This window comes from Phyllobates terribilis, unplaced genomic scaffold (assembly GCF_046119375.1).
Source record: "Phyllobates terribilis strain yellow unplaced genomic scaffold, ASM4611937v1 Scaffold_8__6_contigs__length_399053987, whole genome shotgun sequence".
In the NCBI taxonomy this organism is placed as follows: domain Eukaryota; kingdom Metazoa; phylum Chordata; class Amphibia; order Anura; family Dendrobatidae; genus Phyllobates; species Phyllobates terribilis.
The window spans coordinates 290,138,406-290,162,038 of record NW_027362768.1 but is presented as its reverse complement, the minus strand read 5'-3'; the positions used below and the strand labels follow the sequence as shown (position 1 = coordinate 290,162,038).

The 23,633-nt window shown below is 46.1% G+C and overlaps 1 protein-coding gene across 3 annotated transcripts in view; it reads left to right on the top strand.

Annotated features, from left to right (window-relative positions):
- The window catches only part of TMPRSS6 (transmembrane serine protease 6), a 275,703-nt gene that overhangs the window by 142,674 nt on the left and 109,396 nt on the right, over nt 1-23,633 (top strand). For 2 of the 3 annotated variants that reach the window (XM_073644384.1, XM_073644386.1), the window contains exons 4-6: nt 14,398-14,465; nt 17,000-17,181; nt 18,443-18,484. In XM_073644384.1, the coding sequence (XP_073500485.1) occupies nt 14,398-14,465; nt 17,000-17,181; nt 18,443-18,484 (292 nt within the window). The remainder of the gene's footprint in view (nt 1-14,397; nt 14,466-16,999; nt 17,182-18,442; nt 18,485-23,633) is intronic. The other variant, XM_073644385.1, reaches the window with a different exon arrangement.

Sequence of the window (23,633 nt, the reverse complement as noted above, 5' to 3'; positions counted from 1 at the left end):
CCAGGGCAGACCGCTGAGGCTGGTGTTGTGGGTGCAGCAGAGCGTAGCATAACTCCCCACGGGAGGAGTATAGCCTCAGGGCAGTGTATGCGGAGGATGGGGGTGATGGTGCAGGGCAGCAGCAGTAACGACACGGAGTCAGTGATGCAGTCCAGGGCCTTTACTCACAGTTCTTATTATCCAGACCACGTCTGCAGGTAACGGCTGCCCACGTCGTACTGTGCTCACCAGGTGAGGGGCTCAGACAACTCCCAGATAACTTTGGAGCACTTCACAGGACCCCCTTTGTGTGTCCTTTGTCTGGCCTTTCTTACCAACCCTTCTGTCCGGCTGCCTCGGGCCTCCTCTTGGTAAACTTGGCGCCAGTTTCCCTGACCCTATGTGGTGCCTTCCTAGCGGGTGTAGCGAGGGGCTGCGCCACATAAAATGTCACAGCCTCCTGTTTCTAGCTGAGGGTCGTTTCCTGCCTCCACTAGTTTCGGGGACCGGTCTACCCCTTTGGCCTGACCCCTCCACGCAGGTGGATTCGGGCGTGCGGTGGCGACTCGCCCGTCCGCACCCCTGGGATCCCTTCGTTCCTCGTTCCTGGAGCCTTCTCCGCTCCTCTTCCTTCCTTCTCCCTCTTCCAGGCCTGGGCCTCTGTTACTAGGCCCGCCTCCGGAGCAGAGCTCATGCAGAGCCCCTGCTCCCTGCCACTTCTGCTCAGACTTCTCTGCACTGAACTAAGATGGTGCCCACCTTTTATACTCCCTTCTCAATGCACCCAGGAACTGCTTCCTCCCTGCTCCTGCACTACAGGGTTCCCCTTCCTCAGTGTTCCCTCCCCCCACTCCAGCCAGGGACAGGGACTGTCGTGCCCATCTCAGGGGCATATTGGTCGCCCTGCCCCACGGCAATGTGGTGTAATGCATGCAGGTGTCGGGTCCTGATCCACACTACATCCTTACCTGAGAGTGAGATATCACACCTCTGGGTGAGGTGCAATACCTCTGTAGCAACCGAGCCCTCAGGGTGCTACAGTTCCATTTATCTTCAGCCTAGGTGACGTATTGCGATACAGGGCCGTGATTTTGGCTATAAAAGGGTCCCCTAGACCCCTACCCCAAGCTTTTTAAGAGAATCATATATGGCGTGCCAGGAGACTCTATGGAATGCTTTCTCAGCATCCAACGAGAGTATCTAATTACAAATTTTTAACTGCATCTAGCCCAGGAAATACTTTGTGCCTAGTAGCAGTGTCTGCTAGTCAGCGGATTATCCCGGCTGTTAAGCAAGCTACACCACCTGTAGTTTGGACACTTAATTTTTTCAAAGGAAATGCTTCGGGACCACGGGATACTCAGTGAAGAGCATCAGGAGGCACCCCAAGGCATAGGGGCTGGGACTGGCAGTAGGATGCCTTGCGGTGGACAGCCGAGCTCGATCCTTATAAAAGCTTTTTAACTGCAGCAGCTTTAGTGGACGCTACTGGAGCTGGAATTACGCGGCTGCTGGCATGAGACTTGCCCTCCAATAGATCCTTGTAAATGGATTTAAAGTGTATTCATTCAAATTAGAGAGACAATTTAAATTAAAAAGCTTAGAGCTGCCTCCACCACAGGGGGGCTCGCTCGACCCACCAGCGGACAGGCACCAGTATTGGGAGAGGGGGGCTGGCCGTCAGGGTTCACCGCGGCTCTGGCACAAACCCGGCGACGCGGAGGTGGCACGGGCAGGAGCGGACTGAACGTGTCGGCTTCTCACTTTTTGGATTTTAGAAGGGCATGACATGCCTATATCTGTGTCTCCCCCTCCTTTTACTCCTCCACCTCTTTTCTTTTCGCATGACTATATGTACTTGTCACTTTTCCATGTGTTAGTTGTGTCTTCTGAGCAGTTTGTCAGCTTTTGGACACCTTTGAAGGTGTTTTCTATGTGTTTCTATGTGTTTTTGTTTGCCTGCCATTGGTTTTAACGGTGTTCGAAGGTGTTCGACGAACAGTTCGACGAACAGTTCGGCGAACACACAGGTGTTCGACGAACCGAACCGAACTCGAACACTACGGGGGTGGCTCAACACTAGTTAGGATCTCCTTAGGCAACCCCATTCTCGAAAAGATGTGGACCAGCTCCCTAGCTATGCACTTGACAGAAGAGTTTCGTAGTGGTAAAGCCTCCGGGTATCAGGTGGCGTAGTCCAGTACCACCAAGATTTACTGATTTCCTCTGGCGGACTTGACCAGGTGCCCCACTAGATCCATGGCGATGCGATTGAATGGGACCTCAATGATGGGTAGTGGCACTAAGGGGCTACGGAAGTGAGCCACAGAGGAGGTCAGCTGACAAGTGGGACATGACCTACAATAATTAATGATCTCTTGGTGGCAACCAGGCCAGTAGAACCTCTGGAGGATCCTTTCCTGAGTTTTTTCTACCACCAGATGCCCACCTAAGACATGTGTATGGGCCATATCTAACACCCTGCGTCTGAATGGCCCTGGCACTAGTAACTGCTTTATTACCTCCCCTCTGAGCTTAGTGACCCTATATAGCAACTCCCCATTCACAGCAAAGTACGGATATCGGGTGTCTGCCCCCGATACTTGAGCAACACCATTCAGAACAGTGACATTATCAAATGCCCCTTTAGAGTTAAGTCCATGAGTTGGGCGGTTCCATAGTTTCCCCCCGGACACCTCCAGCTCAGGAATATTGGCCTCCGGGGATACTGCCTCATCCTCATCTCCAACAAGCACACAAAAAGGAAACCTGTCGACGGTGGCCTGTGATAAGGCTTCTTCAGGAGCGACCTGGTTGTTGTCCGAACAACCCGGCTTCCTCCCTTTCTCCCACAAGTCCAAAAACAAGGCAAAGTCCCACCCTATTATCATCAGGTGCAACAGGTCTTTGACTACGCCCACCTCATGGGACTCAGCACCACAGTTTGAGTCCATGAGCACTCGGGCCATAGGGTAGTCTTTAGCGTCCCCATGGATACAACGAACGCCGACCTTCTTCCCCAGAATCAGCCGATGAGGAATTGTGGCCCTCAATAGGGTTACCAAACTCCCCGAGTCTAACAGAGCAGTCACTTGCACTCCATTCACCGACAAGAGTCAAGCCTGCGGTCCCTCGCCTGACTGAGGAACAGCACTACAGGCAGGATAAGCAAAGTACGAACAGCGCCGTCCTGTCTTGCAGTCCATTGGCTCCTTGGTCATGGGGCAACGGCAGCTATGTGACCTGGGGTATGACATCTCAAACATACTATGTTATGGGGCGGGACCTTGGGCACCAACTCAGACCCCTCCTGGGCTCTAGGACGCCCCCCAGATTTGGCTCTAGTTCCCTTCTTTTGGGTGTGCGTTCCCTTTTGGGTTCCCCAGTATGGATATGCTACGACCCCTGGCTTCCCCAAGGAACTCTCTACCGCCTGGTACCTTTCCACCAATCCCACCAGGTCAATAGCAACCCAGGCTTGCACTGACCTTGGAAGGGAGTGGATGAATCTGTCCATGACTACCCTCTCCACCCTCTGGGCTGGGAAGGAAGACTCAAGTTCCAACCACTTTTGGACCAGGTGTAGGAGGTCGAACATTTGGGACCGAGGAGGTTTGTCACTGCACGGCTTAGTGGTGCACCCGTTGCGCCCTGACAGTCAGAGTCACACCCAAATGTGCCAATATCTTTATTTTTAACTTTGCGTACTCTTTTGCATCCTGAAAGCCAAGTCATAATAGGCTTTCTGCGGCTCGCCTGTTAAATATGATGCCAGAACCTCCGCCCACTGCTCCGGAGGCAATTTCTCCCACTCCACTACCCTCTCAAAGACAGTCAGGAATGCCTCAACGTCATCACCCTGGGTCATCTTTTGTAAGGCTCTTCTTACCATCTTCCTCACATGAGAGTCATCACCTGGAGTTGTGGGAGGGGCGGTTGCCCTGCCATGGATCACCTCGGCTAGGAGCTCCATCTGCTGCTTGTGCTGCATCTGCTGCATCTGTTGCTGCTGTTTTCACTGCTGTTGCTGCTGTTGATGCTGCTGTTGCCATTGCTGGTGTTGATGCTGCTGAAGGTTTGCCTGCACCAGTTGCTTTTTCAGCTCCTCCATGATGCCGGACATCCCTTGCTGGCTGGCGGCCTTCACCCAGTGCACAAACAGTTTCCTGTAGCAGTCACACTGCCCCTTGGGATTCGTGCCAGTGCTTCTAGCACTAATTGTAGGGGTTTGGTAGTCACTCAGCCGCGGTTCATGTAGGAACAGGAAACGTTTTCATAAAAATGTTCAGGCTGGTTTATTCGGACTTCATAAACCGCTTAGTATAGGCAAACAAAAAGACAGCCTTTTCCAGCACAAAGGGAAAACACGAAGCAAATTGTCCATGTAATGATGCGAGTTCACCCGCTAAAGGTCAATGTCCAGTTCTCAAGGCCTTAGCACAGACCCACACACTGGAGATCCACATGTCTCCAGACACAGACACCAAATGAAACACTTGGCCTCATTTTATTTACAAGAAGCCACACCACGGGGTGGGGATATTTGAACAGTCTCTCCAATCCATCTCTTATGACTGCTCATAAAAACCAACCCTGATACGCCCTATTAACCCTCTCAGCACTATACTTGCTGGAGCATACTCTTCCGGATTCACATCACCGAAGCTGCCAACCTTGGTGATACAAATCTCCCATTCAGGACCTGTCCAGCGGCCATCTTACAACTCCCATAGACATCCATAGTAGTACATTGCACCCTATAACCATCCATAGTAGTATAATGCACCCAATAAACATTCATAGTAGTATAATGCACCCCCAAAGACATCCATACTAGTATAATGCACCCCATAAACCTCCATGTTAGTATAATGTAGCCCCATAGACATCCATAGTAGTATAATGCACCCCTGTAATCATCCATAGTAGTATAATGCACTCCATAAGCATCCATAGTAGCATAATGCACTACCATAAACAGCTATACTAGTATAATGTGCCCCATAAACATCCATTCTAGTATAATGCACACCTATAGACATACATAGTAATATAATGCACCCCCATAGTCATCCATAGTGGTATAATGCACCCCATAGCCATCCATTGTAGTATAATGCACCCCCATAAACATCCATACTAGTATAATGCACCCCCATAAACATCCATAGTAGTATAATGCACCCCATAAACATCCATACTAGTATGGCCAATGATTTTAAAAAAATACGGAAATACTCACCATTCCTTCGCTCCCACTGTGCACGCGTCCTCTTGTGAAGCCAGCAGGACTCAGCATGCCCCGTTACGCCCCTTTTTGTGTGGAAGAATGGGCCAAAATCACACCTGAGCAATGCATGCAACTAGTTTCTCCATACAGGAGGTGTCTTGAAGTTGTCATCACCAAGAAATACTTTTGTAGGAAGTATTAAATACATTCCTGTAATTGTTTTCAATACTTATTTATGGACATCTATGGATGGTTTCTTTGCCTGTGTGGATTGGATGTGCTGTTGCTGATATCGGGTGAGAATTTCAAGTCAATTGCATCTTTACAAATATATTTACTCAGAAAATTGGTGATGTGTTCCATACTTATTTCACCTGCTGTATATCTATAAAACACAAAATATATCTATTATCATATGTCATTAGTATATATGACATTCTGTATACTAATGACATATATATAACATGAATTACTACTTTCAAAAAGTCATCCCCACACGAATCCTTCTTGGTTCTCCATTGTAAAACTCAATTACATTATGTGCTAGGTGTCCATACATTGCATTTCCTTTGTTTAGAAAATGTATATTTATTTATTTCACTCGCAAATAGTGTCATTATATTCCACAGCACTTCAGGCCTCATTCATAAGAGAATACAGCAGCACTTTGCATACATATTAGCACTTACAAACGTTGAATATATGACATTTGAACTGCATTACTTGCATATAGAATATACTAATAAAAATGAAGGTACTTAGCTCATTAATTGGCTAGTGATGCTGTATTCTCTTGTTTGCATATTATGCAGTCATGGCAGCTTGCACCTGTTCACACTTGCTTTATTCTATTCGGAGGTGCTGGTCAGTCTATTGATTTTGCTTTCTGTAGCAAACTGATGGACCAAGCAGACAGGTGCTTTACCCTGTGGAGTTGGGGATCAGAGGAATTCTCTGTCCTGTTCTTTTTATATTATAGCTGTCTGGTGACTTCCTATGCTCTGATTCATGGAAGATCAGGGTATGGGAGGTACTCACATTAAGTAAGTGATTTTTGGGTTTTGGAGTTGCTAGCCTTGCCCTATCATGTTATAATTAAATTCACATATTCTAATTGATATAACAAAGTCTCATTTCAGGGCCATGGACTTATTTTACTATGACCATTATCATGATATCATGTATTTTTTTCTGTTTTTTCCACACTCATTGACACTATCTAGTTTGTTATTGTTTATTACGTCTTCATCAAGTCTTATGTCCTCATTTCATTAGCTTTTCTACTTTTCTTGTATCATTGAAATATAAACTATAAGTCATATTCTGATGACACATTCCCAATCTTATAGTTTACTAGATGGTGGCCCAATTCTAACGCATCGGGTATTCTAGAATAGGTATGCGGCCGACCGGGCGCAATCAGCAGAGCGGTATTTAAATTTGGCGCCAAAATCGCTGATTGGTCGAGGCCGGCAACCGTGACCAATTAGCAAAGCGGTGTTAAAATTTGGCGCCTATATCGCAGATTGGTCACGGCCGGCGGTCGCGACTAATCAGCAGAGCGGGGTTTAAATTTGGCGCCAATAATGCTGATTGGTCGCGACCAGCAAACGCGACCAATCAGCAGAGCGGGGTTTAAATTTGGCGGCAATAATGCTGATTGGTTGCGGCCGGCGTTCGCGACCAATCAGCAGAGCCTTATTTAAATTTGGCGCCAATAATGGTGATTGGTCACGGCCGCGACCAATGAGCAGAGCGGTGTTTAAATATGGCGCCAATATCGCTGATTGGTCGCAGCCGGCCACCACGACCAATCAGCGAAGCGGTGTTTAAATTTGGCGCCAATATCGCTGATTGGTCACGGCCGGTGGTTGCGACTAATTAGCAGAGCGAGGTTTAAATTTGGCGCCAATACTGCTTATTGGTCGCGGCCGGCGACCGCGACCAATCAGCAGAGCGGTGTTTAAATTTGGCGCCAATATTGCTGATTGGTCACGGCCGGAGACCGCGACTAATCAGCAGAGCGAGGTTTAAATTTGGCGCCAATACTGCTTATTGGTCGCGGCCGGCGACCGCGACCAATCAGCAGAGCGGTGTTTCAAATTGGCACCAAAATCGCTGATTGGTCGCGGCCGGCCACCGCAACCAATCAGCAGAGCGGGGTTTAAATTTGCCGCCCATATCGCTGATTGGTCGTGGCTGGCAGCCGCGACCAATCAGCAGAGCGTTGTTTAAATTTGGCGCCAATCTCGCTGATTGGTCGCGTCTGGCGTCCGCGACCAATCAGCAGAGCGTTGTTTAAATTTGGCGGCAAACTCGCTGATTGGTCGCGGCTGGTGGCCGTGACCAATCAGCACAGCGGCGTTTAGATTTGCCGCCCATCTCGCTGATTGGTCGCGGCCGGCCACCGCGACCAATCAGCAGAGCGGCGTTTAAATGTGCCGCCCATCTCGCTGATTGGTCGCGGCCGGCCACCGCGACCAATGAGCAGAGCGGCGTTTAAATTTGCCGGCCATCTCGCTGATTGGTCGCGGCCGGCCACCGCGACCAATCAGCAGAGCGGCGTTTAAATTTGCCGCCTATCTCACTGATTGGTCGCGGTCGGCCACCGCGACCAATCAGCAGAGCGGCGTTTAAATTTGCAGCCCATCTCGCTGATTGGTCGCTGTCGGCCACCGCGACCAATCAGCAGAGCGGTGTTTAAATTTGCCGCCGATATCGCTGATTGGTCGCGGCTGGCGGCCGCGACCAATCAGCAGAGCGGCGTTTAAATTTGTCGCCCATCTCGATCATTGGTCGCGGCCGGCCACCGCGACCAATCAGCAGAGCGGCGTTTAAATTTGCCGCCCATCTCGCTGATTGGTCGCGGTAGCCGGCCACGACCAATCAGCAGAGCGGCGTTTAAATTTGCCGCCCATCTCGCTGATTGGTCGTGGTAGCCGGCCACCGCAACCAATCAGCAGAGCGGCGTTTAAATTTGCCGCCCATCTCGCTGATTGGTCACGGCCGGCCACCGCGACCAATCAGCAGAGTTGTGTTTAAATTTGCCGCCCATCTCGCTGATTGGTCGCGGCCAGCCACCGCGACCAATCAGCAGAGCGGCGTTTAAATTTGCCGCCCATCTCGCTGATTGGTCGCGGTCGGCCAGCCACCGCGACCAATCAGCAGAGCGGCGTTTAAATTTGCCGCCCATCTCGCTGATTGGTCGCGGCCGGCCACCGCGATCAATCAGCGTCGTAATAGTGTGGGCCAGGGAGCGGCGCTGCTTGTGCGGCTCCGTATTAGCGAGGACCGGGAAGCTGCGTTGCCTGTGCGGCTCCTTCTGCTGCGAGAAGCCGGGAGATGAGCGGCTGCTCGCAGCAGAAGCATCCCGACTGGCGGCGCCGCTCCCCGGTTCTCCGTTCACACTTGCTGTTGGGAGATCAGCGGGCCAAGCCGCTGATCTTCCGACGTTAGCCGCATGGAGGTCATCGGCGCCGGTCGGGGTAGTTGTGCTGCTAGCGCCGCTCATCTCCCCGCTGCATCGCCGCTGACCTCCGTCAGCCAAATAAGCCGCTAACGGCCACCATCTTTTTTCAGAAATCCCGCGGCGCTGATTGGCCGCTGCCGGACCAATGAGCGACGTGGGATTTCCAGGACAGACAGACAGACAGACAGACAGATAGACAGACAGACAGACGGGATAAGACAATTATATAGTAGATTCCTTTAGGGGAAATTCCCAACATTGAAAGTTAAATCAATTATCCGCAGGATTTGTGTTAAGTTTCTGATTGGTGGGAGTCTAATATTGGGACACCCGCAAGTTTTGAAAAGAAAGATCAGCACTTGGGATAAGTAGATCCGTGGAAGTTCGGGCTTGAGCGAACTTTAGTCCAAAGTTCGGTTTGGGTACCAGAACTGAAAATCTCTCTCTTTCTCCCCAACTTCCAGAAGAATTAAGTGTTCAGTACGAAGCCCAAACTTTACAGTTCGGGTTCGCTCGTATCTACTCAGCAGAGTCATAGAAAAATAATAGAGTGATGGCGCAAAATCTACATTCATCTCATTAATTTCAGATTCTCTTCTGGGATCATTGTTTGATCTATATCTGGTGCCAGAAAGTATTGGATCTATCTTGTGGATAGTTGATAACTTTCAATATTGCATATAATCCAGTAAGAATGACATTTCCACTGTATGAGAAATTAATCCATTCTGTTCCAGACTGTTTCCTTTACTGTAGGCCCAATGGGGTTGTTGGTATAGAAATTTAGAGAGCATGTCTCTGATCCCAAACTCCATACAGGATTTTTTTTATCCAATGTAATTGGGGCTAAAAATCATTTTTTCAATTGGGTCTCATTAAATTATTTTGCATTGTTTGATTTCTATAATGTCTGTGTTGCATTGTCTATTGCTGGTTGCAGAATGAGTTAACTAAGAATCTGTCAGTCAGCCCGCTAGTACATTCTGACAGGGAGTTTTTAACTCTTTTATCTGTCTTTTTCTGAGCTTGTCTCAGCTCATTTGTGACCACAGACCACAGTAAAGATGAACCCCTGCAGGGAAACAAAGAGCCTGACCAAAGAGCTAACCGATGCCAATTTTTTAAAGAAACCCAATTGCAACAATGATTTTTTTTTAGCCCCAAATACAATTTTAAAAGAAAAAATATATATATTGTCCCCAAAGGTGGTCAGCCCATTTAAGAGATCACCACTATTCTACTGCCTCCTTATAGGCTCTTTTATCAGTAGCCTTATGGCATCGGATTATAAAGTTGCACTGAAACCTGGCAAATTGGCTGTAGTAATTTCTGTTACTAAAAATCTGTTCCACAGCATATGCAGAGATTTCTGCTAAAGACATTCATCTGCTGTTTGTATATTGCCTTACAATGGTTTTTAAGCAACTATAGTTAAGCAGACTACACTCATCTTGTCATTAAAAGTATCATAACACCTCATAGATTGTCCTACTAATATACAGTGGGGAAAATAAATATTTGATACACTGCCGATTTTGCAAGTTTTCCCACCTATAAAGAATGGAGAGGTCTGTAATTTTTATCATAGGTACACTTCACCTGTGAGAGACAGAATCTAAAAATAAAAAATAGAAAATCACATTGTATGATTTTTGCATAATTAATTTGCATTTTATTGCATGAAATAAATATTTGATCACCTAACAACTAGCAATCTTTAAGAAGCCCCTCTACTCTGCACTCATTACCTGTATTAATTGCTCCTGTTTGAACTCGTTGCCTGTATAAAAGACACCTGTCCACACACTCAAGTCAATCACACTCCAACCTCCTCCATGGTCATGACCAAAGAGCTGTCTAAGAACACCAGGGACAAAATTGTAGACTTGCACAAGGCTGAGATGGGCTACAGGACAATAGGCAAGCAACTTGGTGAGAAGGCAACAACTGTGGGCACAACTATTAGTAAATGGAAGAAACACAAGAGGACTGTCAATCTTCCTCGGTCTGGGGCTCCATGCAAGATCTCGCCTCGTGAGGTAAGGATGATTCTGAGAAAGGTCAGGAATCAACTCAGAACTTCACGGGAGGACCTGGTCAATGACCTGAAGAGAGCTGGGACTTCAGTCTCAAACATTACCATTAGTAACACACTATGCCATCATGGATTAAAATCCTGAAGGGAACACAAGGTCCCTCTGCTCACGTCAGCACATGTCCAGGCTCGTTTGAAGTTCACCAATGACCATCTGGATGATCCAGAGGAGGCATAGGAGAAGGTCATGTGGTCAGATGAGACCAAAATAGAACTTTTTGGTATCAACTGCACTCGCCGTGATTGGAGGAAGACGAAGGATGAGGACAACCCCAAGAACAACAATCCAACCGTGAAGCATGGTGGGGAAAACATTATACTTTGGGGGTGCTTTCCTGCAAAGGGGACAGGATGACTGCACCGTATTGAAGTGAGGATCGATGGGGTCATGTATGGCGAGATTTTGGCCAACAACCTCATTCCCTCAGGAAGACCATCGAAGATGGGTCATGGCTGGGTCTTCCAGCATGACAATGATCCAAAACACACAGCCAGGGCAACTAAGGAGTGGCTTTGTAAGAAGCATTTCAATGTCCTGGAGTGGCCTACCCAATCTCCAGACCTGAACCCAATAGAAAATCTTTGGAGGGAGCTGAAACTCAATGTTGCCCAGCCTTAAAACCTGAAAGATCTGGAGAAGACCTGTATGGAGGAGCGGGCAAAAATCCATTCTGCATTGTGTCATACTTGGTCAAGAACTACAGGAAATGTCTGACCTCTGTAATTGCAAACAAAGGTTTCTGTACCAAATATTAAGTTCTGTTTTTCTATTGCATCAAATATTTATTTCATGCAATAAAATGCAAATTAATTATATAAAAATCATACAATGTGATTTTCTGATTTTTATTTTTAGATTCTGTCTCTCACAGTTGAAGTGCACCAACAATAAAAAACTACAGGTCTCTCCATTCTTTGTAGGTGGGGAAACTTGCAAAATCGGCAGTGTATGAAATACTCATTTTTCTCACTGTTAATTGGCTAACGTAGTATACAAAAACAAATAATAACTAGTGTTGAGCGAGCACTGAAATGCTCGAGTGCTCGAAGCTCGGGCCGAGCTCACCGTGATACTCGGGTGCTCGACCCGAGCAACGAGCCCAATGTTAGTCTATGGGAGACCCGAGCATTTTTGCGGCGGCACCCCCGGCAGTCTGTAGAAAGCCTAAAAAGTGCCCAAAACGATAGTGACAGTGCTCAAATTACATGGGGACAGCATGGGAATCGCCCCAGGAAGCATTTCTGACCCCCAGGTCACTGCTATCAACAACGTGGTCAGAGGTATTAAGCCACTTTTACGGGCTCACAATAAAACGTTCAAAAACCAAAGTGAAACGGTTTTCCTGTGAAATATGTTCAGGAACATCCTTTCCAGGGTAAAGGCTTGTGTATAAGGTAAAATAAATAACCAAAAACAAAAATACTCCTCCACACCTTGGGCTATGTTCACAAGTAGCATTTTTTATGCGTTTGTGCACTTTTGTATTGCTTTCAACCGTGACAAATGCATTCACCGGGAAAAGTCATTTTAACATTTTACAACCTTATCTGGCCATGTGCTGTGTGACACATGCATTTGTGACGCACTGCTGCGCACTGGTGCCACGGAACCCAGAAGGGTGCATGGATATACTTCTCCACAAGAGGCCCTCACACATTCACACACCTCCACCCTACCACCTCAGACCAGCAGAGGGAGCCCGTCAGGGACATATATATACTGGAGGGTGGAGTTAGGCAGGCAGTTGAGTGGAGTTCAGTTCCTGCTCAGACGCAAAGAGGGACAGAGCTGAGAGTTGAGCAGAGAGCAGTGAAGAGCAGCACTCCTGCTGCGGTGCTTAGGCGAGCCAAGGCCTACAGCATGTGTAAAGCCTAGTGAGGGCCCTGAGTGTGGCCGAAGGTGAGAGGAGAAGGAAGAAGTAGCAAGGGGGCAGAGGAGCATACCAGGCTCACCCCGAGATATATACCGGACACCAGGTCTGTGCCTACGGGGTCCCTTTATATCCAGTATGAACCCCTGGAGGACTACAAGTCCCAGGTTTACCAAGCGCTGACTACAGTACCAGGGCTAGGAGTCACGGAGGCCCCAGCGACCAGGGAGAATGATCTCCAAGAGAAGGCCCTACCACCAGGTCAGCAGGTGCAAGAGAGAGAGAGACAGTAACCAAGCTAGGCCTAGCTCCAGGCAGGTCAGAAGCTTAGCGAGTAAAGCCACGGATCAGGAGGCCCTATACCTGCTCACTGGGGAGAGTCCAAAAGTGCACGCTTCGTCCGGAGTACCCTGGACCGTGCCTGCATCATCACCAGGAAAGGTACTGAAGCTTACCCCCGTGTGAGTGTCCTTCTTTCCTCCGGGACCGTCCTGCCGCCTCCCACCCGCATCCACCATCTACCCCTACACTGCCCTGAGGCCCACTCCACCTGTTGGGAGCCGTCCTAACAAAGCTGCCCAAACACCTGCCTCAGAGGACTGTCGCAGCGCTGGTAATCCTTACCAGACACCACAGGTGGCATCACGAACATATTACAAACACTATAAATCCAATATAAATATCCCCCTTTTAATGACTGCCCTGGGTCTCGGACCGGGTCACCGCCACTGTGACATCACCCCCAGCATCTACCGGCCTGGCACCGAGTACCCCACGGCCCAGGGGGTGCGCTACATACAGTGCTGAAAAGACATGGGAACAGCATGGGGAAGACCCCTGGAAGCATCTTTGACACCCAGGTCACTGCCTAAAAGTGTGCCCATCAGAAGTGATCCTTGCCGCATCAGAAGATGCAGACTTGCAACTATCCCCGTGCAAGTCCTTGTCTATCTGGGATCGATATTAGTCCTCAGAAGGACTGTTTGTTTGATTTTGCTGGCTTTAGAGACCCTACACTACCTATTTTGCAGTATAAATCTCTCCCTAGCTCAGCAGCACTCTCTCTTCACCGTCTGATCTGGAGCGACTGTGTCCAAGATGGCGGCGCCTGGTTTTAAATACTCGAGGTGACGCTGTGCGGCCAGCGAATCACTGTAATGTCCACAACCAACATGGCTGCGGCATTACAGTGACTGGCTGACAATCCCTGCATGTTCATTGGGTCTGTAAAGAGCGCCAAACATGCAGGGCGGAGACTCGAGCTCCCGCCTGAGTAACCCGAAAATGCTCGGTGCTCGCCGAACATCCCGAGTAGTGAGATGCTCGGGCGAGTACCGAGCAGTGTCGAGCACGCTCGCTCAACACTAATAATAACCATAAATTTTTAAAAAAATAGCAGCACCCCTTAAGAGCTAATGCAACCCACAAGCAACTTCTGGATCACCTCTGCAATCCTAGGCATTTTGTGCATATGTAATTATTCTCCAGGTGGTATGTTCTCCCAGAACACAGTAGGTAGGATACATAGCATACAAGCATTTCAGCTCTTATGAGCCTTCTTCAGGTATTACATATTGCATTTTGTGCTATCATTATAGTTATTACACTGCCTTATGATTTCTGATTTGTACATTTAGTTAAACAGAACGTCAGGCTAGAGAATTTTGAATGAGTTTATGTTCAGATTTTTTTGTCTTATATTTTTTTTATACTCTATATTTCTATTTCTCTTACCATTGTTTTCTATGTTTAGGTAACTGCTCTTGTCTTGGCTTCAGAACTGGCCGCATATCATAACTCCAGCATGGTCTATGCTTTTGGGTGAGATTTGAACCTGGGGCCCCTCCCCTCATACACACATGGACCCCCCACCCCGTCTACCCCCACATTTTTGTCAGATGTATGGGCCCTTGAAGCGTTCTAAATCCTGGTGTTTTTATATATACATATGTATATATACCTATATATATATATATATATATATATATATATATATACAGTATATATATATATGTATATGTATGTTCCCCATCCCTGTGCCCCATCTGTTGTACATGCTCCCCATTCTGGTAATATATGTTCCCCCTTCTGGGCCCATCCTGGTATACATGTTCCCCATCCTGGTATATATCTTCCCCATCTTGGTATATATGCTTCTGACGCGCCCCCTAGGACCGTGGGGTACTCGCCACCGGGTCGGTCAGTTCCATGGGATTGTCATGGGGGCATGACCCGGTCCAGGGCCCTAGGTGGTCAATAAAAAGGACAGTTTATTTAGGGTAAAAGTTTTGTGACACCACCAGTGGTATGCGGCTATAGGTAGCCGCCGCTGCTGAAAGAGACCACTGGGGCCGTTGGTGACGCAGCTGGGATGGATTTGCTCCCCACTGGTAGAGCAGGGCACCAGGGCTACCGGTACGGATTATGTAGGGGATTGTGGATGTTGGGGTGCAAGACTGAGGGTGCAGATAATGACCAGACGACACAAGAATGGCGGTTTCCTCTACCTTTACTTGAGGTTTGATGGAGCAGACCGGAGCACTGACAACAGAAGGTAATGGAGATCTGGGCAGCCTAGAAGCAATTTGGGATCCACCTCGCCAGGTGGGGTAGTAGGCCTTCCTTCTGCGGTGTCCTCTTTGGCCCTGCTGCCTAAAGCTATGCTGCGGCCCTCTTTCCTAAGTAATCGTTAAATCCTAGCTCGTATGGCAGGCAGCTTGAGCCTTTTTCAGTTGTCGCTCCTTTGTGGCGGCTCCGGGCTCTAGTATGCTGCTGAGCCCCTGGGCGTTTGGTGGGGCCAGGAGACCTGCAGTCTCCTGCCCTCCGGATTTAGCTGCCGGGACTTCAGTACCCGAACAACCACGGATTCCAGTGTCCGGTTTCTGGTGCTTTTCTCTGGGGCGAGCTTGGTCACAGCTCCCCTCCCCAGGTTTTCCCTCGTCTCTCTGTCCCGTCTCAAACTGACTTTTCTCTCTCCAACTGACTTTTCTAACCACCGCCTCCGGGCTCCAATTTAAAGGGGAAGCTCCCCTGAAACCGGGTTAGAGCTCCCCCTTCTGGACTGGAGCCAGGAAAAGTGTTGGATGCTGGTGTTACCTGATAAGGGGACCCCTCCTTGCTTCTAGGCATGGCATCACCCCCTGTGAGGGAGGCAATGCCAATGTGGCAACCGGACTCCTGGGGTGACACATTTCTCATCCTAGTGTATATGTTACCCATCCTGGTATATACAGGTGCATCTTACTAAATTAGAATATAATCAAAAAGTAAATTTATTTCAGTTCTTCAATACAAAAAGCTGTAAGCCATAATCATCAACATTAACAGAAATAAACACTTGAAATAGATCCCTCTGTTTGTAATGACTCTATATAATATATGAGTTTCACTTTTTGTATTGAAGAACTGAAATAAATTAACTTTTTGATGATATTCTAATTTAATGAGATGCTCCTGTATTGGTTCACCCTTCATGCAATAATGTCCCCATCCTGATACCTTCCTGTAATAATGTACCCCATCCTGGCCCCTTCTTGTAATAATGTCACATGTTCTCATCCTGGTATAATATCCCCCTGTGCATCTTCCTGTTATAATGTCACCTGTCCTGGGCTTTTCCTGGGTCCCCTCCTGGTATAACGTCCCTTCCTAGTATAATGTTCCTCATCATGGGCCCCTTCCAGTAATAATGTCCCCCAACATGAGCCCCTTTCTGCAATAACATTCCCCATCCTGGCCCATTTCTGTCCTCCATCCTTTAATAATGGTCACATATCCTATAATAATGTCCTGGGTCCCTCCCTAGTATAATGTCCCCCATCCTGGGCCACATCCTGGTATAATGACCCCCATCCTTGGCCCCTTCTTGGTATAATGTTCATTGTGCATCTCTTTTCCAGCACATTAAAAAAAAGATTCTTTTAAATTTGCTTTGCTCCCATGGCATGAGGCATCCTCTTCTACAGCCTGCAACTGGCTTTACCATGCTAGCCATGGGCAACCCATGACGTCACTGCAATGCACCGCCCTTCATGCACAAGCTGACGTCAGCAGCCAGCCTCTGATTGGCCAGCGGCATGTATTGAAGTGCAGGGAGCTACTGGGTCTCTGTGCCGCAATACATTTCAGTTGAATGTGCTCCTCTCCCACTTGGGCCTAGTTGTGGTTGCACTCTCTGCAACCATGATCGTTACGCCACTGCTTGTATAGTTTCTTAAAACAATTTGGGTCAATCTAAGCAATGAAACCTTAATTGGCAACATTTTGTTTTTTTCGTAGCGTTGTTGTCTTTATATATGTTGAGTCTGTGTTGGCCAATGTCTTATGTTGTTCTTACCGTTTATTTTTTTCTTTAGGGAGGGTAGCCTGAAAGTTTACTTTTGGGTCATCCTGGATGTGCCTAATTCTCATGGCAAAGTTGTTACTGTGAACTCAGTGAAGGCAGCGCTCACTAGTGTCATGCAACGTAAGTCTAAAGCCACGGGGACCTACATATATGATCAGTACCATGTGGACCCAAATTCAACGGATATATTAGGTAAGTATGTAATTTACATTATATATTATATTGGTAACCACTGGATGTTTCCATGTAAATTTAAAAAGGATTATCTTTACAATAAGTGATTACAAAGGGAGATTTGTACAACATTTATACCCTGCTTACTTATATGGCGCCATCATATTCCATAGCGCTTTATAGACATTATCATTACTGTCCCCATTGGGGCTCACAATCCAAATTCCCTATCAGTATGACTTTAGGGTTTAGGAGGAAACAAGAGAACCCGGAGGAAACCCTCGAAAACACGGGGAGAACATACAAACTGCGGCCCATACATCTGGCATGAATTTTATATAGAATGGTATTGAATATGAAAAATTGTCAGTTGAAGCTAGCGATTTTATGGGACCCACCTACACCTGATCAGAGTGTGATCAGAGTGTGATCAGATTTTCTCAGAGGTGGAGAGAGAAAAAAAAAGTTCTCCACCTTCTCCATGCAGTCAGCCAATGAAAATTGGAGCGATTTTTTCACGGACTCATAAACTTAGATGGCTGAGTACCATCCAATTCTGGGAGGCAGATTGTGCATGATGTAATTTTTTTCCTTGGACTACTCTGTCCGAGAAAAAATTAGACACGTGCACAGCCCCATAGAATATCATTGGTTCAAGTACGATACCTTTTTTTGCCTGATAGCACTCAGACCAAAAATACAGTCGTCCGCACGATCCCTTACCTATATTTGTGTGGCATATTCACCTTTTCATTAAGTAATGTATATTGCGACAATACTACAAAATTTTCCCCACTGTGCGCTATCTTGTTCACATTTGGGGACAAGTTTATATTTTTATTTAAATGCATGTATTTGGGGCTAAAAATCATTTTTGCAATTGGGTCTTATTCTTATTAAAAAAAAAGTTTACATTATTTTGGCTTTTTCGGTCTCTTTGTTTTCCTGCACATTTAATTTTGATGTGGTCATAAACCAGCTGAAAGAAGCTCAAAAAAAGGCAGATAAAAGTTACAAACTCTCTCATCAGAATGTCACTGACAGATTTTAAGTTAACTCATTCTGCATCCTGCAATAGACAAGTACAACACAGAGATTATAAAAGGCAAACGGTGCACAATTTGTAATGAAACCCAATTGCAAAAATTATTTTTAGCACTGACAACCCATGTAGCTTTCATAGAAAGTATGCCAGTGTTTCATTCTTTACTTTATATATTCCTTTTGCTTGGTTATAGATGTTTGACCTTATTTTACTTCCTTTGAATTATGTTTCCAGAAGGCACAATACAGAACAAGCAGCTGCTCTCCTCCAGCACTGGTAGGGCTGTCCGCCTCATCTGCTGCTTACAAAGGGTTTCCATGAATGAAAATAAAATGAAAAATTGCAAAAAAAATCATAAAATGTCTGCTGGGAAATTACTTTATTAGTGAAAGCTCCTCCTGCTGTCCTGTTCTCTCAACATACCGTATATCTGTCGGTGACAGTCACAATTTCCACCCAAAGCCACTATAACCACTTCCACATTACTTTTAAAGAGGTTCTCTAGTTAGCTGATGATGGCAAAATTTTACGTAGGTTTTAAATATACTTCTAGTGCTTCCTAAGAGAACCATGGAAAAAGTACGGTCTACTAGTGCAAGCAGCTGGATTATCTTCTGGACTCTTGCATAATAATTATTATTATTATTATTATTATTTGTATTTTTGATGATTTTATTATTGACCAACTACAGAGCTAGTAGAGATCAATCCAAAAGATTAATAAACCTGAAACCTGAATATCGAAGAAAGTAAAAGTGAGGTTTTGTGTTTCTTAGGAGAATATCTCTATGTGCAGGATTATTTGGCAACTAAATGAAAACTGAAAATGTTCCCATCTCAATTGTTTGTTTTCATTTGTTAAAGTTAGAAGAAGAATAAAAAAAACTACTCAAAATGTACAAAAATACATTTAAAAAAAACAGTGACCAATATAGCCTCCCTTCTTTTCAATAACAGTCATAATCCTTCCATCCTTGGAGTTGGTCAATTTCTTAATCTGTTGACGATCAACTTTTTGGGCAGCACCAACCACAGCCTCCCAGACACTGATCAGAGAGGTGACTTCTCCTTCACAGTAAATCTATTTAAGAAGGACCGACAAGTTCTCAGTAGGGTTTAGGTCAGGTGAGGAAGGGGCCGTGTCATTAATCTTTCATTTTTAAGGCCTCTACTGGCAGCCGAGAAGTGGACACTTCGATTCTGCGATGGAGCATTTTCCTGCAGAAAAATTATGGTTTTCTTGAAAGATGCAGACTTTTTCTGTACCACTGCTTGAATAAAGTGTTTTCTAAAAAAAAAGACAGTAGGTTTGTGAGTTGATTTTGAGTTCATCTTCAATCTGAAAAGGTCCTACTAATCCATATTTAATAACCCCAGCCCATTGCAGCAGCTCACCACCACCTTGCTGACATCTGAGTGTAAGTGGAGGTCTGTGCCTGTTACTGATCCAGCTATGGGCCCATAAATCTGGTCCGTCAAGAGTCACTCTCATATCATCAGTCCATAAAACCTTTGAACAATCTGTCTTCAGATATTTCTTGGCCCAGTCTTAGTGTTTCCCCTTCTGTGTCTTCTTCAGTGGTGGTCGGGTTTCAGCCTCCCTTACCCTTACCATGTGTTACACGCACACCGCTAGGTTCAGATAGGGCGAGATGGGTTTCATGAATTCTTTGGAATCCTGGGGGAACCGTTACTCAGGGCCACCATAGGCTGCAGCTTCTCTTAGCCATACAATATATTCAATTGCTGACCAGACACATCTGACAAGAGTCTTTTTCAACAGTTTAACAGTGGAATTTAATCTGAAGCACGGGCAGTGCAATTCAGGGATATTACAGCAACAATCTTCATTACAGTACAGTCTACAGTAGTTTCTTCTCAAGGCACAGTATTGCATTCTCTTCAGTAGCATAATTCAGCATAGATCTTGGATCTCCTCATACCTTTCTAACCGCACATTAAGCGTCTCCCCCTCCCACACTACCTCCTCACCCCATCCCCTCTCTGTTGGAGTCCCTCGAGGCTCTGTCCTAGGACCCCTACTCTTCTCAATCTCTACCCTTGGCCTGGGAGAGCTCATAAAACCCCCATGGCTTCCAGTACCATCTGTACGCTGATGACACCCAGATCTACCTCTCTGGCCCAGATGTCACCGCTCTGCTGTCCAGAATCCCAGCATGTCTACCAGCCATATCCTCCTTCTTCTCCTCCTGCTACCTCAAGCTCAATGTGGACAAATCTGAACTCATTATCTTTCCCCCATCTCACATATCTTTTCCACCTGATCTTTCTATCACAATAAATGACATCACTCTTTCCCCTGTAACGACAATCCGCTGCCTCGGAGAAACCCTTGACTCTGCCCTGTCCTTCAAACCCCACACCCAAGCTCTCGCCACCTCTTGTCGCCTCCAGCTCAAAAATATTTCCAGAATCCGTCCTTTCCTCAATCTACTAAACTGCTTGTGCATGCCCTCATCATCTCCCGCCTGGACTACTGCAACACCCTCCTCTGTGGCCTACCTGCTAGCACTCTCGCACCCCTCCACTCCATCCTCAACTCAGCTGCGCGACTGGTCCATCTCTCGCCTCGCTACTCCTCTGCTACCCCCCTTTGCAAATCCCTTCACTGGCTCCCAATTGCCCAGCGTATCCAGTTCAAGCTACTAACACTGACCTTCAAAGCCATCCATAACCTCTCTCCTCCGTACATCTCTGAACTAATCTCCTGATATATTTCCTCACGTAATCTCCGGTCCTCCCAAGACCTCCTTCTCCCCTCCACACTTATTCATTCCTCACGCAATCACCTACAAGATTTCTCCAGAATATCCCCCGTCCTATGGAATTCTGTGCCTGAACACGTCCAATTATCCGCCACACTTGGATCCTTCAGACGGAACCTGAAAACCCATCTCTTTAAACAAGCCTACAGCCTGCCATGACCTTGCTTGCTGCCACCTCAACAACACCAGAGCTATTGCAACCCCTCAACCTACTGTCTCCTACCCCATTCCTGTAGAATGTAAGCCCGCAAGGGCAGGGTCGTCTTCCCTCCATACCAGTCTATTATTGTTAGTTTGTTTAATGTAAGTGATATCTGTATTTGGTATGTAACTCCTTCTTATGTACAGCACCATGGAATCAATGGCGCATATAAATAAATAATAATAATAAAATAGATTAGATATCTTAGCAACACACTTCTATGCATACACAACCACAGGCTTTTCCTTCACAAGGACATAATAGTACACATCATTCTTTATCCTGCATGGAAATGGAGGGGTGAGGGTTTCATGAGGGAAATGATCCCTGTGACACAAATCCTTCCAGTCCTTATCTTCCTGCCCGATAATACTCTGCACTGTTAGTTCAGGGAGTTTATCTGACCTGTGTTTAGTTTCTCTCCAGATCTGAATCCTGTTCAGTTGCCTTCTGTCCGATCCAGATAACACACCACCTTTCTCTTTGGCTTCAGCCAGATTACAATAACAAGTTCCCCACAATCCCCCTGGGGCTCTGCTAAAACACTCCTTGTCTCCTGTGACTGTGTTAACCCCTCTATTTGCTGGATCCTTCTGAAGCACAAAACTTCCTGTCTCCTGTGCTTGTGTTATTTGTAACAGTTGCTGGATTCTTTGGAAGCAACAGCACTACTTCTGCATGTCACACATGTCTCTGAGCACTGAACACCTTGTACTTCTGGGCCCTCCAGGGAGGTGGCAGCTCTGGAATATGACAGTACTGGAGGATAATGGCTTCTTGGTCGCTTCACATTTGACTCTTCCCACATCTTTGGCAGTTAATGTGTGGCTTTTTTTCTCAACCCGTGTTTTGTGTCCCTGTTGACCATTTACAACAAAACTTTTGATGGTTTTGTGATTGTGCCCCAATATCTGGGCAACTTCAAATTATGCATCCCTCTGTAAGACTTGTAACAATTTGTGACTTTTCAGAGTCAGGTACATCTCTTTTTGGCCCATTTTACCTTAGAAAAGCATGCTGTTTTTAAATAAAGGGTGTTGCATCCATAGGCCTCACCTTCCCTCATTACAAAACTACACATCACCTGATCTGCTTCATCCAATAAGCATTCAAGTTTATACAACATGGAAAATCTGCATAAAAATGATAATAGGTCAAAATATTCACTTGCCTATAATTCTGCACACCGTGCATTATATACAGGGATCACAGAAGAGCAAACAAATCTGATATGACTTCAATAAATCATCTAAAATATTGTCATTGATCCCCCATCATTGACTGAATACATTTTTACCTGTTTAGGCTCTAGGGCCTACCAAATATGAAGGTATTAGAAAATGTATGCTTGTAAAAAGATATGCCAATATCTTTAAAAAAATATGCAGATGTATACTGACTACAGTAGGAAAAAAAGTACACCATTTAGGTATAAATTTGGTTATTCAAGTAGCGACTTATATGTCAGAAAATAGAACCTAGTGGTTAGGCTAAGGCTATATCACAAACGTCATTTAGTTAGGTATTCTCAAAATATTAAATTGCTTACTTAGTCAGACAATGTGAAAATAAGAAAGATTGCAACTGACTTGCTTTTTCTGCATGCTTCATTCTCTTGCAATCAGAGCTTTTATCTTTCATAGTGTACAGTTGGTTTCCATGTGGCTTAGAGCATGCAGTAGTTACATTCCAGGAGAGAAGTAAACTCCTAACATACCAGTCAGCTCTCTCCAGCCTATTGATTTCTATACCACAGTTATCTGCTTACCTGCTTCTCCCTCAGTCTCAGCTTCTGACAGAGCTCTTATCAGTCCTGTAGAATTATAATCCCCCCAGGGCATCCAGCATCACAGCTCTCATTGTCCAGAGCTGTGTGCTTGTTCAGATACCCTTTTATCTCTATATGCAAATCTAGTGACAGTGTAGACTTCAAAACAAATCATTAAATGTGTTACAGCAGAACTTGTGCTGAGCTTTACAGTTCTACTATTTTTACAGTTCTGCTGCTCACCAGAACTGTCTCTCAAGAAGGCGAGCCTGTCCTGCCAGAAACTAGGAAGTAAAGCGACTGCAAGGATGTGAGCTGCTGCAGAGACAGCTTGAGAATAACCCTTTAAGCTCCACTTAAAATTTATTGCACTGATGCAAAAAATTTAAATGGTAATATGTAACACATACAAGTTTGCATATGTCACGTCAATTTTATATAGCTTTAAAAAAAGTGACTTTCTATACACGAAACATAAAATTATATCAGTGTGCACATGGAAAATAGTTCATTTCAGAGTTGAGCAAAATAATATGCGCTGCCCTGGTCCTGCTCCTGAATCCTGTCCTGTCCTCCATGGCACCCTTTTGAGTCCTTTTCTGTATCTGGCTTCTTTGGCACAGCATCCTGGGCACCTCTGGCATTTACTAAGCCTCACAAGGTCATGAT